At 56.3% G+C, this 22,017-nt stretch overlaps 7 protein-coding genes and 1 non-coding gene across 8 annotated transcripts; 5 read left to right on the top strand and 3 right to left on the bottom strand.

The window, feature by feature from the left end:
• Positions 1-420: 420 nt before the first annotated feature.
• Positions 421-2,182, bottom strand: DICSQDRAFT_183939 (phosphoglycerate mutase-like protein; the record flags this gene model as incomplete). Its single annotated transcript, XM_007371006.1, has 7 exons — positions 421-492; positions 556-953; positions 1,004-1,168; positions 1,230-1,377; positions 1,445-1,579; positions 1,644-1,964; positions 2,063-2,182. The coding sequence occupies 7 exons, from the start codon at positions 2,180-2,182 to the stop codon at positions 421-423; spliced, it is 1,359 nt and encodes a 452-aa protein (XP_007371068.1).
• Positions 2,183-3,191: 1,009 nt separating this feature from the next.
• DICSQDRAFT_71995 (uncharacterized protein) lies at positions 3,192-4,653 on the bottom strand (the record flags this gene model as incomplete). Its single annotated transcript, XM_007371005.1, has 4 exons — positions 3,192-3,626; positions 3,985-4,053; positions 4,112-4,383; positions 4,449-4,653. 4 exons carry the CDS (start codon positions 4,651-4,653, stop codon positions 3,192-3,194), a joined length of 981 nt encoding a protein of 326 aa, XP_007371067.1.
• Positions 4,654-4,770: 117 nt separating this feature from the next.
• On the bottom strand, positions 4,771-6,643 carry DICSQDRAFT_157996 (uncharacterized protein). Its single transcript, XM_007371004.1, has 4 exons — positions 6,570-6,643; positions 6,450-6,491; positions 6,025-6,378; positions 4,771-5,486 (listed from the first exon to the last, which is right to left on the bottom strand). The coding sequence occupies exons 3-4, from the start codon at positions 6,320-6,322 to the stop codon at positions 5,203-5,205; spliced, it is 582 nt and encodes a 193-aa protein (XP_007371066.1). The 5' UTR covers positions 6,323-6,378; positions 6,450-6,491; positions 6,570-6,643; the 3' UTR covers positions 4,771-5,202.
• Positions 6,644-7,011: 368 nt separating this feature from the next.
• DICSQDRAFT_14427 (uncharacterized protein) lies at positions 7,012-9,037 on the top strand (the record flags this gene model as incomplete). Its single annotated transcript, XM_007371003.1, has 7 exons — positions 7,012-7,053; positions 7,108-7,188; positions 7,241-7,440; positions 7,493-7,874; positions 7,924-8,206; positions 8,262-8,671; positions 8,726-9,037. Coding segments are annotated over 7 exons (1,710 nt in total), but the record flags the coding sequence as incomplete, so codon positions are not given.
• A 25-nt stretch (positions 9,038-9,062) lies between these two features.
• On the top strand, positions 9,063-15,421 carry DICSQDRAFT_71986 (uncharacterized protein; the record flags this gene model as incomplete). The annotated part of the gene is made up of 7 exons (XM_007371002.1): positions 9,063-9,381; positions 9,433-9,725; positions 9,781-13,202; positions 13,257-14,868; positions 14,922-15,075; positions 15,128-15,270; positions 15,326-15,421. The coding sequence occupies 7 exons, from the start codon at positions 9,063-9,065 to the stop codon at positions 15,419-15,421; spliced, it is 6,039 nt and encodes a 2,012-aa protein (XP_007371064.1).
• A 1,146-nt stretch (positions 15,422-16,567) lies between these two features.
• Positions 16,568-17,494, top strand: DICSQDRAFT_141408 (uncharacterized protein; the record flags this gene model as incomplete). The annotated part of the gene is made up of 4 exons (XM_007371001.1): positions 16,568-16,709; positions 16,770-16,853; positions 17,007-17,139; positions 17,197-17,494. Coding segments are annotated over exons 2-3 (165 nt in total), but the record flags the coding sequence as incomplete, so codon positions are not given.
• A 298-nt stretch (positions 17,495-17,792) lies between these two features.
• Positions 17,793-18,347, top strand: DICSQDRAFT_29451 (uncharacterized protein; the record flags this gene model as incomplete). Its single annotated transcript, XM_007371000.1, has 1 exon — positions 17,793-18,347. A coding segment is annotated over one exon (555 nt), but the record flags the coding sequence as incomplete, so codon positions are not given.
• Positions 18,348-21,325: 2,978 nt separating this feature from the next.
• DICSQDRAFT_t209 lies at positions 21,326-21,396 on the top strand. Its single transcript has one exon. It is a non-coding gene; the product is annotated as a tRNA-Cys (tRNA).
• Positions 21,397-22,017: the final 621 nt, after the last annotated feature.

Below are 22,017 nucleotides of genomic sequence, written 5' to 3'. Positions count from 1 at the left end.
TGGCGGTGCGTAGACGCCTATAAATTCCCTTACAAGGCAGCTCTTAGAGCTCTGAAAGGTCTTACTCGGCACTCTAAGACCTGCGCAGGTTTTTCTGATGTCTGGTGACATTGGCACCTGGACCAAACCGATTCGGACGCAGACCTCGAGTACTCTATATGTCCAGGCCTGACAGAAGATTGATAATTGAATAAAGAGTACTCGTTGCCTATCCAGGGCACCCAGCTTTCATGTACGCACATGATCTGAGCATCATTGGGGTGACATACATAGATGCATGCTGTGCCAACGATCCGATAGTATTACAATCCATGAGAGACAACGTACAAAGGCTACCCAAGACATCACTATTACATAACGTCCTTCACAAGAAATTGTCCTAGTCAGATGTTACATGAACAACCTTGATCTGCGAGCTGCTTAGTAGCGAGTAGCTGCCTTGCCATCGCGACCCTGAACAACGTTCTCGGAAGGGACGGACGAGAGGCTCTCCTATCAATGTTCCATAGTTAGTTGCCGTCGCCACTTTCAACACGTACAAACAGGGATACGCACCTCGGGACCGCGAAGGCGCACGGCCCTCCTGCCACGAACGAACTTCGCAGCAAAGAACAACCCGAGGAACATCACGCACGCAAGAACGAAGCCGACAGCAGCGTCAGCGGTCGCATTGCCGGTCGTCGCGCCTTCGGGGAGCCCAAGTTTCGTCCAGGCCGCCTGGACGGTCGAGGACGACGCGCTGCATGCCTGCGCCCACTCGCGATTGCTGTTGATGACTGAATTCTCGAGACGGTAGATGAACTCGGTGAGCGGAATATCCTCGCGGTGCTTGAACACGTGGATCGTCTCGAAGTCGTCGGTCGTGCCGTTACGGAACTTGAAGCGGAGGAAGTCGCGAGCGTCCGGAGGGGGACCGCGGCGGAGCTCGATCGCGAGCGCGGAGCCGAAGTCGGCTGTGAGCAACGTTAGGCTGGTAGGCTCGGCGAAAAAAGTGGACACTTACGTATGGCTGCAAGCTCGGGGTGGGACTTCACGACCTCGGTCTGGTGAAAGAACGAGATGAAAGGCTGGTATGTCGTCTGGATGACCATCAGTTGGAGCGGGTCGCCGTTGAAAGCAATGCGCTGCAGGGCCTTGAGGATCGAGCTGAGGGCGGTCCTGCTGGCAACTACCGCAATCGTCAGCAATTTCCCCCTTTCCTTTTCACTTCTATGGTGAGGGAGCCTCACTGTTTCCGATACCACCCATTTGCTTGTCGGAGTAGACCAGATCCTCGCGCAGGTTGGCAAAGCCACGCGCCTGCTCAATAAACGTGGGCGGCAGGCGGTGAGCGTACGTCTTGTTGTGAATCAATCCCGCCTGAACGAAGTCCCAAACCTGAGTGGAAATAGATCCACGTTAGAGACTGTAACGCAGATGCAACGTGGTAGCGTGTTGGACGTACGTTGTACGCGTTCTCGAGGGTAAGCTCCTGGCCAAACGCGAAGTCTCTGAGCGCATGGAAGAAAGGCTGGGCAGCCTTTGAAGCCTCCTTGAATTCGGACGATGCGTACATCTTCTGGACATGGTTCTGGAACGCCTGAATTTCCAAATCTTTATTTCACAACGCTCTCCCTCAAACTGACAACCACGAACGGACTTACCGGACAGTCTGTCCACGGCTCGAGAGAGCGGTCGTTGCTGGGCTCCACAGTCTCAACAGGAACGTACTGGTAGCCCCCGAGGGGCGCGACGACCGTCGTCTCGTTCGCGAGCGTGATCCTGTTGTCCGGGTTCGGGGGAAAGAGGCCCTGGAGGAGCGCGGTGGCGGAGTCGAAGACCGCGGCGCCCTCGCCACCGACCTTGACGCGGACGGCGACCTCGGTGAGATCAACGAGGTCGGAGTGAATACCGCGGATGTGTGATGAGGACGATGGATCAAGATAGATGCCGCGAAGGTATTGACCAAGCTGATGCGCTTGAACCTACGTGTGAAAGCACGTCACTTAGCCCTCCATCGCAGTGTAACGGATAATACAGAGGAAGAAAAGGAGACACGACATCGAATTGGAAACAGACGCACCTCACCGAGCGGGGTACTACGGGTAGGCCCCGGCTTCTGGGTGATGGGGTGCTGGAAGCACTGAGTACGGTCGCCGTTACGAGCGAGGATGACAGCGCCGAGGACGTCGTGGTGAGCCATTTCTGTTGTGGTGGGTCTGAATGGTGGACGTTAGAAGTGTATAGCGAATGCTCGGCTGAAGCTTGAGGACTCTGGAGGAGACCGCAGTGCTGAGGGCTCCAAGTCCGCTGCACGTCTGCTCTTGTATGCGGAAACGCGAGGTGTTGGAGCGGCGAACACGCGCCTAGACTGTTAGGGCAGGAAGAAACATGCTTGTCTGACATCGACAATGGAAGACCGACATAGCGATCTGGATCATGAGCGTCATGATAATTATGACAAGGCTTGTACAAGGTTTCGCAGCGGAGATGGAGAAACCCGTCTTCCTTTGAACCCGCACTCGCATCTCCGAGGTGCACTCCCGAGACTGGTGTCCCCAGGAGCAACGGTAACCCCTTCATGACTTGTATGAGGTTTCTCCAGAAGTCATAGCAATGCCACGGCAATATTATGCAGTACTCCCGTCTTCATGAACGCAAGTGCAAGGAACGGGCCTTCAGCACCATCCTCCAAGATCCATTCATCCAAGCGCGTGGACGTCCGACTCTTCACAGACTCGACCTCGCCTACCGAGTTATGCCTGGCCTGAACGACCTCGCGCAAAATGGTCTTCGACCTCGCGAACGCCACGCGCATTCACGTGTCCACATCTGGACGCCAAGGATGGGACTCCCGACGGCGTTTCAAGCCAGGTGGACGAATTGCCACCTTACCGGGCTGGTTCATGAAGGAGATGGACAAAGACAATGCTGATAACGCGCAATCGTGATTGGGTCCATCGAACGGCCGCAAACCTTCCCCCGCAGCACGAGGTCGGTAATTGGGAGTCTGCTGTGATCAGCACCATAATTAATACAATGCACAATATACGTACACGAGGCAACCTTAATCAATGACACGCTGGCGAACACAACCCTGCATGTACCAGGTTCAATCGCGGCATGTCAGTGACAGAAGAGATCACCGACTCGCCTAAACCTTTGTACACCAACCACGTTACAGCGCCGTCTACCCTTCCGGTCCCCCGTGCCTACTTCTTCTTCCCTTTACCCCCACCAGATTTCTTGCCCCCAGCACCTCCGGTAGACTCCATAGCGCCCTGGGTCGCCCCACCACCCGCACCACCCTTCCTCCGTCTGCCCCCTTGCCCAGACGTGGTCCGCTCGCTCTTCTTCAGCCACCGCTCCGGATCCGGAGGTGGCGTGACCCCGGGCACGACACCCTTCGGCACGCGCTTCATCCGCACCTTCCGTGGTTTCTGCGTCTCAGAGGGGGCTTGCGCGGACGCGAGCACGGCCTGCTGCTGTTGGTGGGGCTGCGCCACTGGCGGCGGTGCGGATTCGAGAGTGCTCGAGACGGCCGGGGGGAGCGCGTCGAGCGCGTGGAGGAAGCCGGACGTGAGGAAGTCGACGTGCTTCTGTGCCGCTTCAAGGTTCGTGAGGATGTCGGAGTGCTCTTCTGAGTTCTGGGAGTGGGAGAGGGGAGGGGATGGTTAGCGCAAGGGCATGCAAATGACAGGCAGGGTCCTCGTGACAGGTGAGGACGCGGTCCCTTCGCCGGCTGCGCGTTGTATGAGTCCACCTTGCGTGATGCGACAGCGCACGGCATTCATCGAATGCTCGCCCTCATAGGTGGACTGGCCGCACGGTCTCAACGGGGCCGAAGCGTTACGGGCTTAAGATCAAGCGTATGAATGCCGACGCGATATCGCGCGGTCGCCTGGAGGGAACCTTCAGACATCTCGCATCCGCACCCCTGGCTCGAACCTCCACCTCCCAAGCGATGCGGGGAGCATCGAGAACTCCATGAGACACATAACGTACTGGGTCTGCGGTATCGAGCAGCTGGTTGTACAGCTCAAATGCGGTCTGGTAATTCCCCTGCCGATACGCCTACAACACATCCCATTCAGCCAACCTCCCGCTAGCATGCCAGAGATGAGAAACGTACCAGCTGAGCCTCTAGGTGCAACACACCCCTGTCCACCTCATCGCTCCTATCCTTGAGCTCCTTCATGGCCTCCGACGCATCCGCCTCCCTGTGCAGCCTGTATAGCGAGTACGCCTTCTCGAACGTATGATCCTTCACCGTACTCTCCGTATCGCCGGGAAGCCCGCTCGGGGCATCGGCCATCGCGAGCGCAGCGGCATACTGGTCCGTCTGGAGGAGGAGGAAGAGCTTCGTCTGTAGCGCGTCGGGGTCGTGCTTGTCAAGGCGCAAGACTGTCGTCCGATCAGCGTTACCAAGCCACCTCGAAGCCTCGCATGCGAGCCGACAAGGAACCCACTCTTATCGCACGTCTTGATCGCGTTCGCAAAGTGCCCGCCGTCGATCTGCGCGCAGAGCGACGTGAAAAGTCTTTTGAGGCGGTCCGCGACGGGGAGGGGCTGCTTCGGGGCGGCCTTCTGGCGGGACGTCCTGCTGGACTTTGCTGGACTTGACTTCTGTGGGCCCGACTTCGTTGTCGGCTTCGTTGCCGGTCTGGGCGGCATGATAAGGTGAGGAGTCGAGGGCAGAGGAAACGATGCTCCGGAGCCCTAGCTTCCGCATATGTAGGCGCTTACACATGCATAACGAGAGGACACACGTACTCAGTCTTGGCTCCAATCAAGCACCAGACAACAATTATCCGGATACAACTACATAAGTGCTACTTCAAGTGCGTTCAAAAGAGAAATCAGCGCGTCTGCGCTCTAAGGCGAAGAGGATTGAATCTACGATAAATAGAATCAAAAGAACGGACGTAGCCCGAGGGAACGCGTCTCAACTTCGAGATCGAGCGGTTTTGGCTACAACTGACTCCCGAATCCTTTAGGACAGAGGGAGCTTGCGACTTTGAAGAGAACGGAGGAGAAGAGGGGTAGGGGATAGATACAAATGAGCGGCAATTACTGCGTCCGATAAATACGCATAGAGAGCATGGGCGATCCGATAGCGTGTTGGCGAGCAGCGTATAGCATGGTGCAAAACATAGCGTGAGGGGACATCATAGGTGTATAGCGAGCGCATGACTATGAGCAATCATCATCCAGAAGTCGCGTTCACGCGGCGTTACTCGTGCTATCGCTGAACACGCTTTCGTCATGGTAGTACGCAGGAGGAGGGTTGCCCTCGACGTCAGGCTCGACGTACCCGCGCGTCGTTAGTTCCCCAGGACGGAGCTTCTTCTCCTTCGTGCCTCCTTGACTTGGGCACAAGCGGAACATAGTCGACGTCGTCGCCTCGCGTTGGAGGTCGACTGAAGGCTGTGGCGTTGTTTGGTGGAAGGACCACCCACCATCAGAACGCCGATACGCGACACGCATATTCTCCCCAGGGGTGTGCACTACGTATAGCGGGTCAGCGCGTGAATGTATAAGAGAAAAGTGATGTAAGCGGGAAGGATGGGTGTGAGCGCAAAGTGAGCATGGTCGAGTTGGTGTAGGAGCGGAAGCAATTGCAAGGACGCTGAACATGGGATTCGCACGACGCGTCCGTACCATCTATCTTCCTGCTATCTGCGCTGCACGCGCGACATCTGACGCGATGGAGGGCGCGAAACTGGGAACTGCATTGCAGGGGCGTGCTTCATGACCGGGATCAACTTGGCTGTTTGCGCTCCCGCATTATGCGGTTCCGCTTCAACAGCTATGCTCCCATATCCAGCCCCGCCGGAAGATGCCATCCACATGCTCATGTCTCGCACATCCATCCGCCGCTGACTGTCACACGTTGACCGTAGTCGGTGCGCATCTGAGACAGATGATGTTTGCAGTATTGGCAGAGAAAACCCCGCACAGGCTCGCGAGAGGTGCGTCAAACATCACAAGCAACCGCGAAAAGATCCGGAGGGGGGGAAGAATACTCAGGACACGAAGACTCACCGAACTTTGGCACCTCAACGTCCGGCGCATTCACCCCAACCCCGAAAGGCGTTACCCTTGCAGCGAGATGCGAAGGGTCGACTGAAACCATGTATGTCCGCCTATGTGACGAGATTTCCTCGACGCGCTCCTGAGCCTTCTTCCGCCGCATATGTCTCCGCACGAAGTAGACCGCAAGGCCGCCGAAGACGATAGATGCAACGACAGCGAGGGAGATGCCTAAAGCCAACGCTGTTGCTGAGTGCGATTGTGACGAGCTTACATTGGCGGAGGGACTCGGGGTCGCCGTGGTCGACATGGTGGAAGGGGGGTGAGAAACGACAGGTCTGACAAGGTCGTTGGCCGCGGGATGACCTGCTCAAACAGTCCAAGGTCCGCGTTCCGTCAGATCACACGCCCGCGCGAATTTGGAAGCCGAAGCTCACCGTCACGTAATTTATCGACTAAGAGGACGTGAAGGACAAGGACTGACGCAAAAGCGTAAGGCGTAGGCTGGAAGGCCTAAGAGACAGATAGGTAAAGAAAGGAGTGTGTAGGATACTGACCCGGTAGAAAAGGTGGGAGCTCGCGGGCGCAGTGGGCGTCGGGCGGTCAATATATATCTCTGCCTGAAACCGTCTGTGATGTGTTCTGGATCTCGTACGCTGACGTCTGCGGCTTGCCCCGCCCTTGCCCCCCCATCAACATCACTTGTCAACTGTTTGATTTGCAGGGGATTGCCAATTTGTACGCACCTGGACTGCATCGCGTCGACGTTGTTGCGCGGGTTACAAAAGCATCGGAGGATGGGGGTAGAATAAGAGTTTACAGAAGACGATAGGAATACTGATACATTACTTGATTTGTTATCTGGTTTGAATTGGCTATAGATGGCCACCAATATCACGTAAGCCATACTTGTCAAACTCACAAGCAAAGGACTTGTGAGCGTTAACTGGACCAGATTTTCCGCTTCTGAGAGTTGCTCACTCTTCCTCTCCGTCCAACATGGAAGATCACCCACAACAGCGTCCAGCAAAACGATTCAAGGTACGCGCAGGCATGGATAACTCATATGAATATACGGCTGACGAGAAATCGCAGCACGAATCCTACAAGGACACTCTAAAGAGCGTCCACCTACCTTCCGCCCTTGACCAAACAAAATTCGATCAAGAGCTCACCGTAAGCTAGCGATAATCGACGTGAATGGAAACATGGCTCATTTGCGTTGTAGGACACTGATTCGCACTTCCATGAAGCCCTCCTCCACTGGCAAGATCTCAACCTCGCCCCCGCCTTCCTCAAATTCGCTCGCGATGCCGACCCGCTATCCGCCTCGATGCCTCTGCTGCTGCACAACTGGAAGGAGATACTCGAGCAGTGGTTTGAAGCACTAGCGAAGAGCGATGACGAAGGGCTGCGGGCCATCTTAGAGTGCGTACCCTTCCTTGCTCTCCCGAGAACCGATTGCGAATGGTGTACGTAGTCTTTTCCAAAAGCTCGCACACGACCTGCGAACGACCCTCGCCCCGGAATACCCTCGCGTTCTCAGACGACTCCTGAAACTACTTCCCCGCTCCCTGTCCGCAGAGGCTCTCACTGCGCTTCTGGCCACTTTCTCTGCTCTCTTCAAATACGTCCTCGTACCCTCTGTTGATTCCGAGCTGCTCCAACAAGCGTGGAACGCGTTCTGCGAAGTCCTCCCGCAATGCCATCCTGAGGTGCAGCGGGCGACAGCGGAAGTCTGGGGCGCCGTGCTCCGCCGGCTCAAGGTGGCTCTGAGGGAGGACGCCGTGAGGGTTGTTGCGTCGAGCTCTACGGGAGGTCTGGGTGACGTGTGTGCGTGGACGTTCGTGACGGCTTGCAAGGTGCGTGTATCACCAGCGTGATCCTCGTGCATCGCTCACTATCCCCTAGTCCGTTTCCCAAACGCTGCACACGGTCACGTCGAGTCTCGTTTGCCCCCTCCTGCAATTCTACCTGACCTGCGATGCTGAAGAGGAGGCGTACACCCTTATCCGGCGGGTGTTCACTGCGCTCATCCATCATTGCAAGAGCGCAGACCAGTTCTCACCCGTTTCCGAAGCGATCGTCGACCGGTTTGCGGAGGTCGTGAAGTCCGCGGACGAGGAACGAGTCCGCCGCGCCCTCGAAGCGATCAGCATCGTGTGCTCCGTTCGCCAGGGCTCCCGGATGTCCCGTGAGTTCCTTCGGTCCTCTTCCTGCAAATAGCCAGACCTCATGTCCTCTCCTAGACAAGCAACTGAGCGCGCTTCTCTCGGAGTACCCCTCCATCCCCACGTCCGAGGTCCTCCATTCCGCACTCCTCAAATTCGCCACTAGCGCGCTCACGGCGGGGGACATGTCGCTCTGGATGGCGCACGCGCGCAAGGTCCTCGCGCATGCTTGGGAGCGACCGTTGCTTGGGATCGAGCTCACCGGCGCGCTCTCGGAGCTATCTTGGGGCGGGTGGAAGCTCGTCGCGCTACCCTATGTCTCTGCGAACACGCACAAGTTGCTGGAGAGCCATTCTGGGGAGACGCTCGAATTGCTAGCGGCGCTCCATCGTGAGAAGAGGCTGGGGGAGATGGATGTGGTGTGGAAGCAGAGGCTGTGGACGTGGGTCGAGAGAAGATTGGAAGGGTGGGAGCGTTCTGAGGAGAATGTGCGTACGATCTCTCATTTGTCACGCCGTAGTTGGCTGAACGCTTGGACACAGGCGCGGGTGCTCGCGCACGTCCTCGCGCTCGCCGACCTCCTCCCGTCTCTTCCCAAGCTTCTCGTCAACATCATCGACCGCGAGCTCGCATTGTGGGAAGACTCGGAGCATGATCCGCGCGCGGAGTACGAAGCGACATATGCCAACTCGGCGTGGGTGATTGGTGCGTGTGCGCAGTGCATCGCGGAGCGTCCTGTAAAGGAGTGGGGGAGCCTCGTGGATCTGCCTCGGTGGGCTGGGAGGGTGGTCGAGAAGTGGGGGTGGTCGGGCACGGCGCTTGAGGGGTTGGCGGAGCTCGTGCGTTCGAGGTACGTACGACATCTGACCGGAACCGCCTATGTATTCACTCCTGGTGTCCTTTTCCAGTCGTCCCGACACCACGCCGCGTGTCCTCGACCCGGTCTACAAGTTGCTGAAGGACTCGCTACTATCCCATTCGCGCTCGCTACGACTCAATGCGTTGCGTATCCTGACCTCGCCGCTTGTTCAAGCCCCCGAAGGAACAGCAGAGCTCCTCCAGAAGGCTCTCCAAGCAGAGGAAATCTCCATCGACGTGCAGGGCGTGCGCGAGCGCGTGCTCCGCATCGGGAGGCTGCCGCTGATGGTGAAGGATGGCGATGACGTCGCGGCGGAAATATGCGCGCGTTGGTTGATCGGTACGTTCTTGTTTTGCTCCTGAGAGCACCGTATTGCTCATTGGTTGTCAGCCCAGCTGAAGGTCAACCTGCGTCCGCTGTGGAGCCCAGCGGCCTCCGCGCTGTCAACGCTGGCTGGTAGATTCGGTGATCTGGTTTGGGTTCTTCTGTTTGAGGAGGTGAAGGGGGCGTCATGGGGATCGACCGGGACGGTCTCCAAGCCGGCGTGGATGCAGGATGTCGCCGAGGAGAGCGACAATGTCTGGGAAGAGGAGCGGTCATGGCGAGATCCCAGCGCACATAAACTTCGGATGGCCATTGCGAAGTGGAGTTGTCATAGAGCTGCGCAGCATTCTATTGTGCAGGTTCGTGTTGTTGTCTCGAGTGACTTGTTTTGCGCTGACGTTGCCTGCCTCGCAGCGCCAGGCTATAGGTGACCGACTGGACGCGACGACGTACGAGACGCAGCTGCTAGCGGTGCTCGAGGAGTGCTCATCTCTGGCCGAGAAGCACAATCGTGACCTAATTCCACACTTCCTCTCACTAGCCGGACCCGACGCGCCCTCGAAACTCCCCCGGTACAAGCTCAGCGCGTGGCTCAAGCTTTTCTCCAAGTTCAACAATCCGAACGCGTTCCGCTCGACAGAGACAATGCGCGCGCTGTACATCTCCCACCTCTCCCATCCCGATCGCGGGCTGCAGCGGCTCGCGCTCTCGTGTCTCCTGACGTTCAAGTCTCCTCGGCTGCTCCCGCACGAGGAATCGCTCCGGCTGCTGCTCGACGACACCAGGTGGCGTGACGAGCTCACGCAGCTCGACTTTGCGCAATTGGAGGCAGACGAACGCCCCGAGCTGGTCGGCGTGATCATTCGTCTGCTCTATGGCATGATGCTTGAGAAAAGGGGGCGCACGCGGGGAGCGGACCGGCGCGCGGCGGTGTTGTCTTCCCTTGCGGGATGCTCGGACGAGGAGTTGACGCTCCTCGTGGACTTGATGCTTCAGCCGCTGAGGAAAGAGCAGTCGATGGAGGTCGAAAGCGGTCCGTTCGTGATACGTCCGGTTCCGGAGGGGGTGTTAGAGAAGCAGCAGGTCGGGTTCTTGACCCTGCTCGGGGACCTCCTCAAGCATCTTGGCCCGCGGGTGGTAAACCGTTGGCAGGCCCTTCTTGAGACAGTGCTCCACCTGATTGCGGGCGCACAAGGTGCCCTCGATGCACAGAAGGATGGTCGCGTCGACGACCCCATGGAAGATGAGGTCACCGAAGCCGAGGAAGAGGACCGCGAGGAGCCGATGGGATCGTTGAGGACGCTGAGGAATATACGCCAGCTCGGGCTTAAGCGACTTGCGGACTTCTCCCGTTGTCCGGTCGTTTATGACTTCTCGTTGTACATGCCGGAGGCGTTCCGAGCGGCCATCTCCCCTCGACTCCCTTCTCTGGACGTCGAGAATACTCAGGCGCCCGGGGCATTGCTCGACCTCTTCCACGCCTGGGCTCAACGTCGGGAGTATGCCTCATACCTGGTGCAGTATGACGACTCTGTCCTCCCCAAAGTGTACGACTGTCTCACCGCGACAAACGTGAAGCCGGTGGTGGTCTCCAAGGTGTTTGATATCGTCGAGCAGCTACAGTCCCATGCTGTCGCCGACGACGCCATACTTGACACAGTCTTCAAGCCCCACGTATCTCACCTCTTGAGAAACCTGTCCACACTTGTCTCGCGCTCGAATGGCAACGTCTCCGCCGCAATCGACGTTCTAGGCCGTCGGCAAATCACGATACTCTCTGAGCTCGCGCCCTACCTGTCAGATTCATCTCAGGCTACGATGCTTCTCGAGCTGTTCTCGCCTCTCTTGCGTAAACCCCACCAGGTTGTCCCTGAGAAAGTAAAGGTCGATATGACTACCATCTTGTGCAGCCTCTTCCCTCTCATTCAAGACCTGTCGGATGCTAGCAGCGCGGTCTACAGCAAGACGTATTCTCTGCTGTCGCAATTGTTTCAGATCTTGCGGTCTCGGCCCTCACGCATCGCCCTTATCCAGTCGTTCTATGCCCTCGCACGAGTCCAGCCGACTATCGAACCGCTTGCGCAGCTTATGGAGTCGCTCAACGCGTACTCCACCAAGCGTCTCGACGAACCAGATTTTGATCGTCGTTTGACTGCCTTCGCCGAGCTCAATGACTCGCTGTACGGAACGTTCTCTTGTGGCGAATGGCTTCCGGTCATCTACAACTCGCTCAGCTTCATCCAGGACCCGCTCGAGCTTACCATCCGGAGCAATGCAGCTACAGCGCTCAAGCGATTCATCGACTCGGTGGCGGACGAGCGGGGCGAATACGAGGAGACGTTCTTGAAAGTGCTCTATCCAGGTCTCAAGAACGGATTGCACTCGAAGGCAGAACTTGTTCGCACCGAAATCCTCGGCGTAATTTCCCATGCAGTCGCTCGGTGCGACGGTATCGCGTCTTTGCAAGAGATGCGCATCTTGCTTGCCGGCGGAGACGAAGAGGCCAACTTTTTCAACAACATCCACCATATTCAGATCCATAGGCGCGGTCGTGCAATCCGTCGATTAGTGGAACACGTCAACGAAGGCCATCTTCGGAGCGCCACGCTCGCGGAAGTGTTCATCCCGCTCGTTGGCAACTATATCGTCCCCACTGACACCCTCGATCATCATCTCGTCAACGAAGCCGTCAACGCCGTGGGCCAGATGGCCAGACGACTCAGCTGGGGCGCGTATCATGCTCTCGTGCAGCGTTATATGAAACGAGCCAAGCAGAAGGACGCGGCCGAGCGCGTCTACGTCCGGACTATCGTAGCCGTTCTCGATAGCTTTCATTTTCCTATGGAGGAAGTCGTCAGCTCGGACGAAGCTCAGACTATGGAGAGCGCAGACGCGGAGGGCGAAGAGGCCCTAGCTGAGCCCAAGCCCCTTCCCGAGCCGGTTCGAGACACTACCAAACTTGCTCGTATCCAGGACGCGGTTAACACGCGTCTTCTTCCGAGCCTGATCCTATACTTGGAGAAGCGTGATGAGACCGAGGATAGCTTGCGAATACCCGTTGCCGTCGGTATCGTCCAGATCGCCAAGCATCTGTCTCCTGAGTCTCGCGACGCCCAGATCACCAAGCTTCTTACCGTGCTCAGCCAGGCTCTGCGCAGCAAGTCTCAGGAAACTCGGGACCTGGTTCGGGATACCCTCTGTCGTATCGCTTGTATCCTAGGACCTGGCTATCTGCCTCTTCTGATCCGTGAGATGCGGGCCGCGCTGCTTCGTGGTCCCCATCTTCATGTGCTGGCCTACTCCGTCCATACTCTGCTTGTGCACGTCACTACTGGGGATCACGCTTCTGCTTTCGAGACGCTCGATGACTGCGTCATTGACGTTGCTGCCGTCTCCGCGGAGGTCATCTTTGGTGAGTCAGGCAAGGACGTTCAGGCCGAAGGATTCAAGACGAAGATGCGGGAGGTCAGGGGATCGTCGTCGAAAGGTGTCGACTCGTTCGCTCTGTTAGCGAAGTACATTACGCCACCGAAGATCAGCAGTCTTCTCCTGCCTATCCGCAATATCCTACAAGAGACGGAGACGCTGAAGGTCATGCAGCAGGTAGAGGAGCTCCTCCGACGCATCGCGGGTGGCTTGAACTCCAATGCGCATCTCGTCCCAGCCGAGCTATTGGTGCTGTGTCATACGCTCATCAGTCAAAACGCTCGCTTTCTCAAAGACGTCCCGAAAACCGAGCTCCGTGGTAAAGGCGTGAAACGCACAGACCACGCGATAGTCCAGCTGAAACGTCGTTCAGCTCATGATAGCGACCATTACGCCAACAACTCGTTTCGGTTCGTCCGTCCTGTGCTCATGTATCCGATCCTCCTAACATACCATGTTTTCAGCTTTGTTGTCTTCGGCCTGGAGCTCTTTAATACCGCTTATCGCCGTGGTCGGTTCGATTTCAAGGATGCGAATATGATGTCTCGTCTGGAGCCCATGGTGGCTGTCATCGGAAACACTCTCTATTCGTCGCACATGCAGGTCGTTGGTCCAGGCTTAAAGGCCGCGGCCGCAATTGTCAAATGCCCGCTGAAGTCCGTCGACAAGGCTCTACCTGTCTTCATACGTCAAATTATCGATGTGATCAGGCAGGCAGGCTCCACCGAACCTGAAGCCATCCAAACCGCCTTCAAGTCGCTGGCCACCATTCTCCGCGACCATCCAGGGGCTCAAGTCAAAGAGAAAGATCTCGTCTACCTACTGGAGCTTCTGACACCCGACTTGGAGGAGCCTTGCCGGCAGGCCGCCGTCTTCACCATGCTACGCGCTATCGTCGCACGCCGCTTCGTCGTTCCCGAGATCTATGACATCATGGACAAGGTCGCGGATATCATGGTGACGAGCCAATCTCCCTCAGTGCAGGAGCTCTGTCGTGGTGCTCTTCTCCAGTTCCTCCTGGACTATCCTCAAGGGAAGGGACGGTTGAAAAACCAGTTGACATTCCTCGTCAAAAACCTGACCTACGTCCACGAAAGTGGGCGAAAGTCGGTCATGGAGCTTTTGTCCGCGATGGTCGCCAAGTTCGAGACTGGACTAGTTCAGGAGTACTCCGACTTATTGTTCGTCGGGCTTGTCATGGTCGTCGCGAACGATGAGTCAGCCAAATGTCGGGAAATGGCAGCGGAGCTCATCAAAGCCTTATTGACGCGTCTAGGGACCAAACAGCGCAACGTCATCATGTCTCACGTGCATTCGTGGTCGGTTCAGCAAGCTCAACCCCAGCTCACCCGCGTATCTGCCCAAATGTATGGGCTCATCGTTGACTTTCTCAAGTCCGATGTTGCTTCGCACATGTCGGCGATCCTAGAAGACATGAACTCTCTTCTCCGTCGTAGTGCTTTTGCGCTCGAGGCTGCGTCGTCTCCCCGCGAGGTCTCAGATCACCACGGGAACGATGTCTTGGCACAGGGCTGGCAAACGCCATATCATACCCTACTTGTCTTTTCCAAAGCCCTCCGTGAGGAACCAGGGCTCGCTACTGAGGATGGGGGAGTCGACTGGTCCTCGGTGGTGACGCTCCTTCTGTTCCCTCACGCCTGGGTTCGCACAGCCGCTTGCCGGCTCCTTGGATCGCTCTTTGCTGCCGTACCTGTATCAGCGCCGAAGAGTGGCGAGTCTTTGTTCTCTCGTGCTGCCATGGAAGAGATTGCGGCTAAGCTGTCGTTGCAGCTGAAGAGCGAGAATCTCGATGAGCAGCTCAGTTTGCAGATCGTCAAGAATCTCTTCTATGTCGGAAAGTGCTTCTGTGCCTTGGAGCTACAGCCATCTGGCATGCAGGTCCCTGTCGATGACATGCATGACACTTCGGAAGGGGACCAAACGGAGGAACTTGAGGACATGGACGACGACAGTCTGCAAAACGGAGAACATCATCCGCTTTCTCGGTTATTCTCGCGGCTGTCTTACCAAGCTCGCGCTTCACTCATTCGCCGTCGTAGCAAAGCCAGAAGTGCGGTGCGTGTGGTCTCATGCTATATCTCTTACGCTCGCTTACTTTTACCCCGCAGGCGAATTGGTCTCAGCAACCGGCAGCTGTCTTGAAGTGGTTTGCAGCGATGGTGTCCTATATGGATGGTGATGTCGTCGAGCAATTCCTTGTGCATATTTTGAACCCTGTCTATCGCATTGTCGAGGACGATACCGTACGGGACCCGCAGATGGGTGAGTAGCGCAAGTCACTCCTTGTTGTTATCCATCTAACCCGAAGCCTTAGAGGAACTCAAGACGCTTGCCGTTGAACTGCAAGACCTCGTTCAGACCAAGGTCGGCACGTCGAGGTTCTCCAACGTCTACAATGGTATCCGGCAACAAGTCCTTAGTGTCCGTCGGGATCGAAAGGCCGCGCGTGTCATACAGGTGTGTCCATGCGTGTGTCACATCGAAATCAGAAAGTGATTTACGTTTCGTTTAGAGTACTACGGACCCTGTTGTTGCAGCGAAGCGCAGGCTCCAGAGGAACGCTGCCAAGAAGCAAAGTCGCAAGAGAAAGAATGAGGAATTCTTGTAGGTGTCCATCTTGTCCATGCGGATGCTTGCTCATCGGGTTCCCACAGGCAACAGAAGGGCAGGGCAACAAAGCGGAGACGAGAAGTCTGATCACGAAAACCTGCATCGTTCCGGCTATGGTAGTTTAGTCGTCCAGCTTTGTATCTATCATTATTAGGATTTGGTTCATTGCAGCGGTCCGGACAGATGCAATATGCTGTCTAGTACCATACCAACTCTGCTCGCTCTCTACGGAAGATCACTGGAGCGATGTGATACTTCTATCGTGGCTGTCCAGTGCATCCAATTTTCAGCTGACGGTACATTGAACGTCCGATATAAACGACGTGAGGCGGCGGTGCTGCGGTAAATGGAGGTTCGTTCTTGCCTTATTCATGGTGGACCTGGTCTGCGTTGGGAACAATTTAGACTAGCTGCCGCCGCGCGCCCCCTCGGACACATCGCGAAGGGACAATGGATCTACTCATCTAGTTTCCCATCATCCCACACGAGAAGCTTCCGAGGCTCCGAGAACTCACGATGATCCCCACTGGCGACGGCCAGGGCTGATAATCCGGAGTATCCACGCGAGAGGCCTCGTAGCCTCTGTGTGAGGCTGAGGAATTTATGGTCGCCGCGTCAGGCAGTACATCCCATAGATTATCGTAAGCTCGGACACCAGACTGATGGAGGCGTCGCACGGGAGCGAAGGCCTTGAAGAGAACAGCGCGAGCAGTGCGAAGAGGGTACGGGCTAGTAGTATCGTCGGGAGATCGTCACGGTGAGAAGCAAGCGCAGGAGAAGGTAACTCTCGGCATCGCCGCGTCCGGACCGTCCGTGTGGCTTGAGTCTCAGAGCTTGAGGGATGTGAGACATCTGGAGGTTGACTCACGAGCCAGACTCGGATATGTTCGCTGCGCGCAGCGACGACCTCTTAGTCACGGAGAGGGTCAAGTGGACGGCGGTGTCGGAAGAGGATCCCGCAAGCGCTAGTACATGCGAACCTTGACACGAGGTCGCTCGTCGTCTTGCCCCTGTCGCCATCGGAAACAGAGGTGTTGGGCAGCCTGCCCTTCCTGCGCCCCGCGATTACGGTGGTCTCTTGGCACGGCTGTCCAACGGGGGTCTCGTGAATGGGGCATCAAAGTAGGAGAGTGCTCCTGCTGACCGAAGGGCGCGTATGATTCGTCCTTACACGACATACGACGAGCGCTGCAAAGAGAGGGCATGAAAACTAAACTGTTGAGGTCCTCTCGGACGCTCACGTCCGCACACACCGAGCGTGTCGTCCCAAACGTGCTTGCGGTTCACTGCAGCGGATGAGCCTTGGGCTTGTATTGTGGACTGAGGTCTCGACCATGTCGGCTTACCAAATCGCAACTCGGCTGTTCAGGCGGACAAACATGGGCCGTTATAGGCCATGTGGAAAGGACTGTGTATATCAGATGGCGTTGCTACGTCCGTCCAGGGCAGCCAGACGGAGGGAGACGCGAGGTAAGAGGGGACCGATTGCGGAGGAAGACGGAGCCGTAGCGGCGCGGATCGCCGAGAAGAGTACGTGCACAAATATGAATGTGTTGTCACTGTTCTTGGACTGTACGACTTACCGCTGTTCGCTTCCTGTGCCCTCCTAGATGATTATGTTTGCCCGTACCATGTACCCGGATATGATCGCGCTCCATACGGCCTCGCGCATTTTGGCGGAGCGGATGAACGCGCGGCCTTGTGGAGGATCTTGTGCTTGGTAGTACTGTGAGCCTGGGTTAGACGCAATGCAGCCGTGAACTGTGTACTCACAGAGGGGCTCCTGCAGTGCAGTTCTACATACCACGTGCATACATGGTAAGATTTACACCTTGCGTGTTTTGATGAAGCGGACGACAGGCGAAGAAACGCGGCACCAGGCCTCGGAGGATGCGGGAGATGCGAAGAGTAGAACGGCATCAGAGTCGGACAAGTAGCCGTGAACGCATGCAGTCGAACGTTAGATCTTCCCGAATCTGCCGTCAAGGAAACTGCGAGCTGGTATTTACATCCAGGATGCACAGATGGTAGGGAAAAGGAACGCCGACTCTGAGGGAGCGTGTAGAAGGAATTGAGGAAACGGCAAGCACGAAGATAAGTATATAAACAAGCTGAATGAAGACGCAGGGCGAGGACTTAACCGACGCGAGTCAGCTGATCGCCTTGGGTACCCCGCAGTTGACGCTGGCTGGCAGGAGCGATAAGAACGCTAGCCATTGCGAGTTCCACGGCACTCCTCGCTCACTCACTGCTATCCTACATACGATCCGTCGCCCAAGGCTCTGCATTCCATGGACGGTTCCTCAGTTTCGGGCGAATCTGCGATGGACGACGATCATGCTCACCCCGACCACAACGCCAGCCGCTTCCCCGTTGAAGTCTGCGAGAACATAATCGACATGCTTTACTCGCTTACTGTCGTGGACCGAGTTGAAGATTCTCGCGCCCTGCATCGCTGCGCCCTCGTGTGCAGAGCCTGGCGTGTACGCTCCCAGCGTAATCTGTTCTACTCGGTCGTTCTCCACGACCTCCCAGCACTCCAGAAGTTCTCCGCTGTCCTCGACAATGCGCCCCATCTGTGCGAGTATGTCTATGAAGTAACACTAACCGGACGCACCCTTTACACCACAGCCAGTCCTCTCTCGCTCTTGCCCGTCGCCCTCTATGGGAAGCTCCCTAATCTCCAAGAGGTCACTATAAATCGTGTTCGCGAAGACGACAAGTCGTACCCTAGAACGTCCGAATCGGATACCATGAAGCCCCTACAATATCTTCCTCTCCATCCCCGCTTCGCGGTCTACTTCTCTGCATTCACGACTGTCTCTCGACTCCATATCTTTGATATTACATTCGGACACTTCAGCGACATGGCCAGGATGATAAACTCCCTTCCCGCATTGCGAACACTACATTGCGCCGGTGTGCGATGCGTGGCCCTCGGCCCTCTGCCATTCAACATGAGATTGCGAGCCGATGGTAGTCATGCTCCTGCACGGCCATTTGCACCAAACCTGCAGGAGCTATACCTGGTATGTACTCTGCGAAATGCATGGCACGCATCTAACATCATCCGTTCAGTATGGCGTGGACATACAATGCGTCCGAAGATTGGTATCCGCTTGTGGGCCGCGTCTCAGGGAATTGTCAGTCGCTGTGCCCTTTTTCCACGACATAGAAATGGTCCTGCGTGGTGTGTTGATTCTGTTTCGTGGTGACATTTCCAGCTGGCTTTCGCACTGACGTATGACATCAGGAGACACCACCACGGAGTCCACAGTGGGTGTAGATTTGAGCCTCTGCTCGACGCTCGAGCGATTGGACATTTTCCTGGGTCCGGAGCTCGTGACTGAGGGGCAGTCGCTCGACAAACTCAAGGCGATGCTCGACTCATGGGATTCCGAAGTTCCTCGCCCACGCATTCATCTCGTTGCATTCCATGGAGCCCACTTTACTCGAAAGGAGTTTGCAGACCTTCTCAGTACAGTTGGTCGAGTTCTGGAACAGTTGTCTCATGAGTCTTCTCCACCGCCGAGTGCCGACGGAGAGGTCGGCAAGCAGGGCAGGAAATGGCGGATATGGGTCGAACTGTGTGACTGGGAAGTCTGGCGAGATTGGTGGTGTACACATGTTCAGAAGTGCTTCCCGGCGTTGGTGAAGTCAAATCGGCTCAGGTTGACATTCGACCCTCGTGAGTCATCAAGCGCCATCATCATTTGCGAGCGTAGGAGGGGTCACACAATCGTTCTTTTGCCCTTTATCAGCACCGTATGACCACTTCAAATGGAAAGATAGCGATGCAATGCCAACAACGCCGACAACCATGAACCCGCCCCGGACTCTTCCAAGGTAAAACTCTCCTTGTCGACCAAGATTGCTACTGAAAGCCGTTCCAGCTGCTGCTGGCTGCGCTGCCATCTCTACATATGCTCACGACATCGCAGAAGCTGAGGCGACATGTACGCGAGACGTACGTCGTCCGCTTGCACTTGATTACACGGTCATCGGGTAGAAGGAAGCGCATGGTCTATCGGGGTGTAAGCTTAGGATATCGATCGATCGCAAGGTGGACGGCCAGGTTACGAATACATAGAGGCGAAGAAGGGCTATGGAGGTGGCTTGACACGGAGGCAGCTCTTCAAGTTCCGTCGATGTTCGCGTTTCATGTTTCGTCTCGATATGTACGCTACGGCTGAAAAGATGCACGTCATGTCAGGCTGCGCCTTGCGTAGGTCATCTGGAGCCTGGGATACTCCACTGTGCGGTTGTACATGCAGAACAAGGACGCACTCGCCTTGTTGGCCTCTAGCACTGCCGGCTTGACTTTGATCGCGCAATCCAAGGCACTCAAGCATTGACTGCGGAGGTGGAAAGTCGGGTGTGTCCGCTGCCCGCGGATGCCAACTATCTGCGGTGAAGTGAGTGGTACAGGCGGCGACGTCTATTTGAAGGTGTCATTCCATCGAAAGCTCAGTGCGACCTCTTCTGTTGTCTTGTTCTGCACCATCAGAGAGTAAGGCGCAATGCAGGCTTCCGGGACTACGAAACATGATCTGGGCGATGTCTTGGTAGCACTAACGAATGCAGAGTCTTGAGACTTGGGCATAGCGGCAGGGTGAGTACCGGGTATATAACGAGCCCATGGGAGCATTGGGACTTACCAACTTCGGGGCCAAAGCCGCATGCGTCCCTCCATAACATCGAAGAGTGCATCGCGACCGTTCTTGTGTACGATCCTGACCGTACATACAACCTCATCGTCTTCGCTTTGTTCGTTTTTTTGCAAGGCGACCGAACGTAAGGCCCAGCAATCAGCCTTGGTACGCCATGAGATCTGAGAGTTGATCGAATCAACACGATCGAGCAGCCAAGACTTACAGAGGTCTGCATAGAGGGCTACGTTCGCCCACCCCGTTGACGTCGTCCCAAATGTACTGACCATCGTCTGCGGTGTGCGATTGAAGGTGTTCCAGGGAGTGGGCTTTTGGCAGCCGCATCTGTCTCGGTACGTCGTTCGGCTCTTCGGGCGGACTGACGGGGCATATGGCACGGCGTGTTTCTACCTGTAATACATATATCTGGTAGGAGTGCCAAATTCGCCACGCGCGGCTTCGTGCGGAGGATGCGTGGGTGATGGCTGGACGCAAGGGAGAGTGGAGGGTGCAAGGAGCGGCGTACTGCGAGATGGGGGGGGGGGGGTGGGTTGGGCGCGAGGCCACGGCAGATGGAGCATGCGCATACATGAGTGGGGAGATCACTCTCCATGAACTGCACGGCTCACCTCTGCTCCCTTCCCCTGCTCACCAGACGGCCGCGCTCGCATGTCCCACACCCATGTATCTGGTTATAGTCGCCCTAGTTCCGCCTTGTTTTGCGGCGTGCTCATGGCGGTTTGGGTTAATTCGGCGGACGCACGAGCTGTCTTGTGAATGATGCTGTACATGACATTACTGTGAGTACGTTTCAGGACCGATGAACTTATGGGCTGGACATAGACGGATCTCACCATGTGGTACAACATGCGCGTAGGGAGTGAGTACCGCTCCTCTCCCTCAGCTACAAATCAACAAGGCAGACGCGCGTGGTATTGGAGAAGCGCAGGCTATTCGATGATCAATGTGACGCAGCAAGGCAACCCACAAGTCCAAGATGCATGGAGAGCGAGACCGACGTTGACGAGCGCGCATGCAGAGAGCAGGGAGAGGAGGCGAGAGAGGAAACCGAATAAGGATTGGGACGCCCGAACAGTGAGTCAAGCAGACCGGGAGCCGGGCCGTGCGAGAACGTGCAGTATACATAGCCTGATGCAATCCCAGCGACTGGAACTAGTGTTGCCGCGAAGTGAGGTCACTTCACGTCAATGTGCACCTTGTGTTGGAATCTGGAGAATTCACACTCTAGTATCAGTTGGATGGTGTAGTGGTAACACCTCCCAGCGCATATGGGATGACCCGGGTTCAATCCCCGGTCTGACCAACTTTTCATTGTTCATCAGGTTATGAGCCCTGCGCTCTGACCAAAGTTTCGTGTTGACGTTTATCCCTGCGCGCACCCATCATCCCTCTCTGTCGACACTCGGTTCTACCCGTGCATCCCCTCCACTTTCCTAAACTCTTGACTGTGCCCGCCGACACTGCTGCCATGGTGACTTTGCACAGTTGTGCCCGTGAGCGCTTTTAGTCTAGTATCTAGTATTGTGTAGCACCCTATTGCGCTTTCGAAGCGTACGGGGTTTCAGGTATCCCTGTGCCAGGCCACGCACTTGCGCCCGCCAGCACTTGTACCGGGGTCGTTAGTGACCTTAGGACCGAAGGACAACCGTGTGGACCCTCCTTACGATAGCCTTTTGCATACGTACCTAGCTAGCTTTTCTTGGGTACAGTTGGCGACTTCTACCCGGGTTGTAGGCATCTCCAGCTTGCTTGCTTCCTGGTTGCCTCAATAGGCGTTCATATCTCGTCGCTTTCGCGCGTGGCTCTCCATCTTACATCGCGTTTCCCTGTCTCCTGGCTGTTTTGGATCCGACAACAGCAGTGGAACCCTCTATCTCTTCGGACGAGGAGGTTGAACAAGCTATCAACTCCACATCCTCCGAAG

The sequence above is a fragment of the Dichomitus squalens genome, assembly GCF_000275845.1.
Source record: "Dichomitus squalens LYAD-421 SS1 unplaced genomic scaffold DICSQscaffold_84, whole genome shotgun sequence".
Classification (NCBI taxonomy): Eukaryota; Fungi; Basidiomycota; class Agaricomycetes; order Polyporales; family Polyporaceae; genus Dichomitus; species Dichomitus squalens.
This window is presented reverse-complemented; position numbering and strand designations above follow the sequence as displayed.

Coding starts and splice junctions, on each gene's coding strand:
- DICSQDRAFT_157996 (XM_007371004.1), bottom strand. CDS start 6,322: ATGTCGACCACGGCGACCCCGAGTCCCTCCGCCAATGTAAGCTCGTCA. Junction 5,487..6,024: donor CGTTGAGGTGCCAAAGTTCG/GTGAGTCTTCGT, acceptor CGCTATACGTAG/TGCACACCCCTGGGGAGAAT.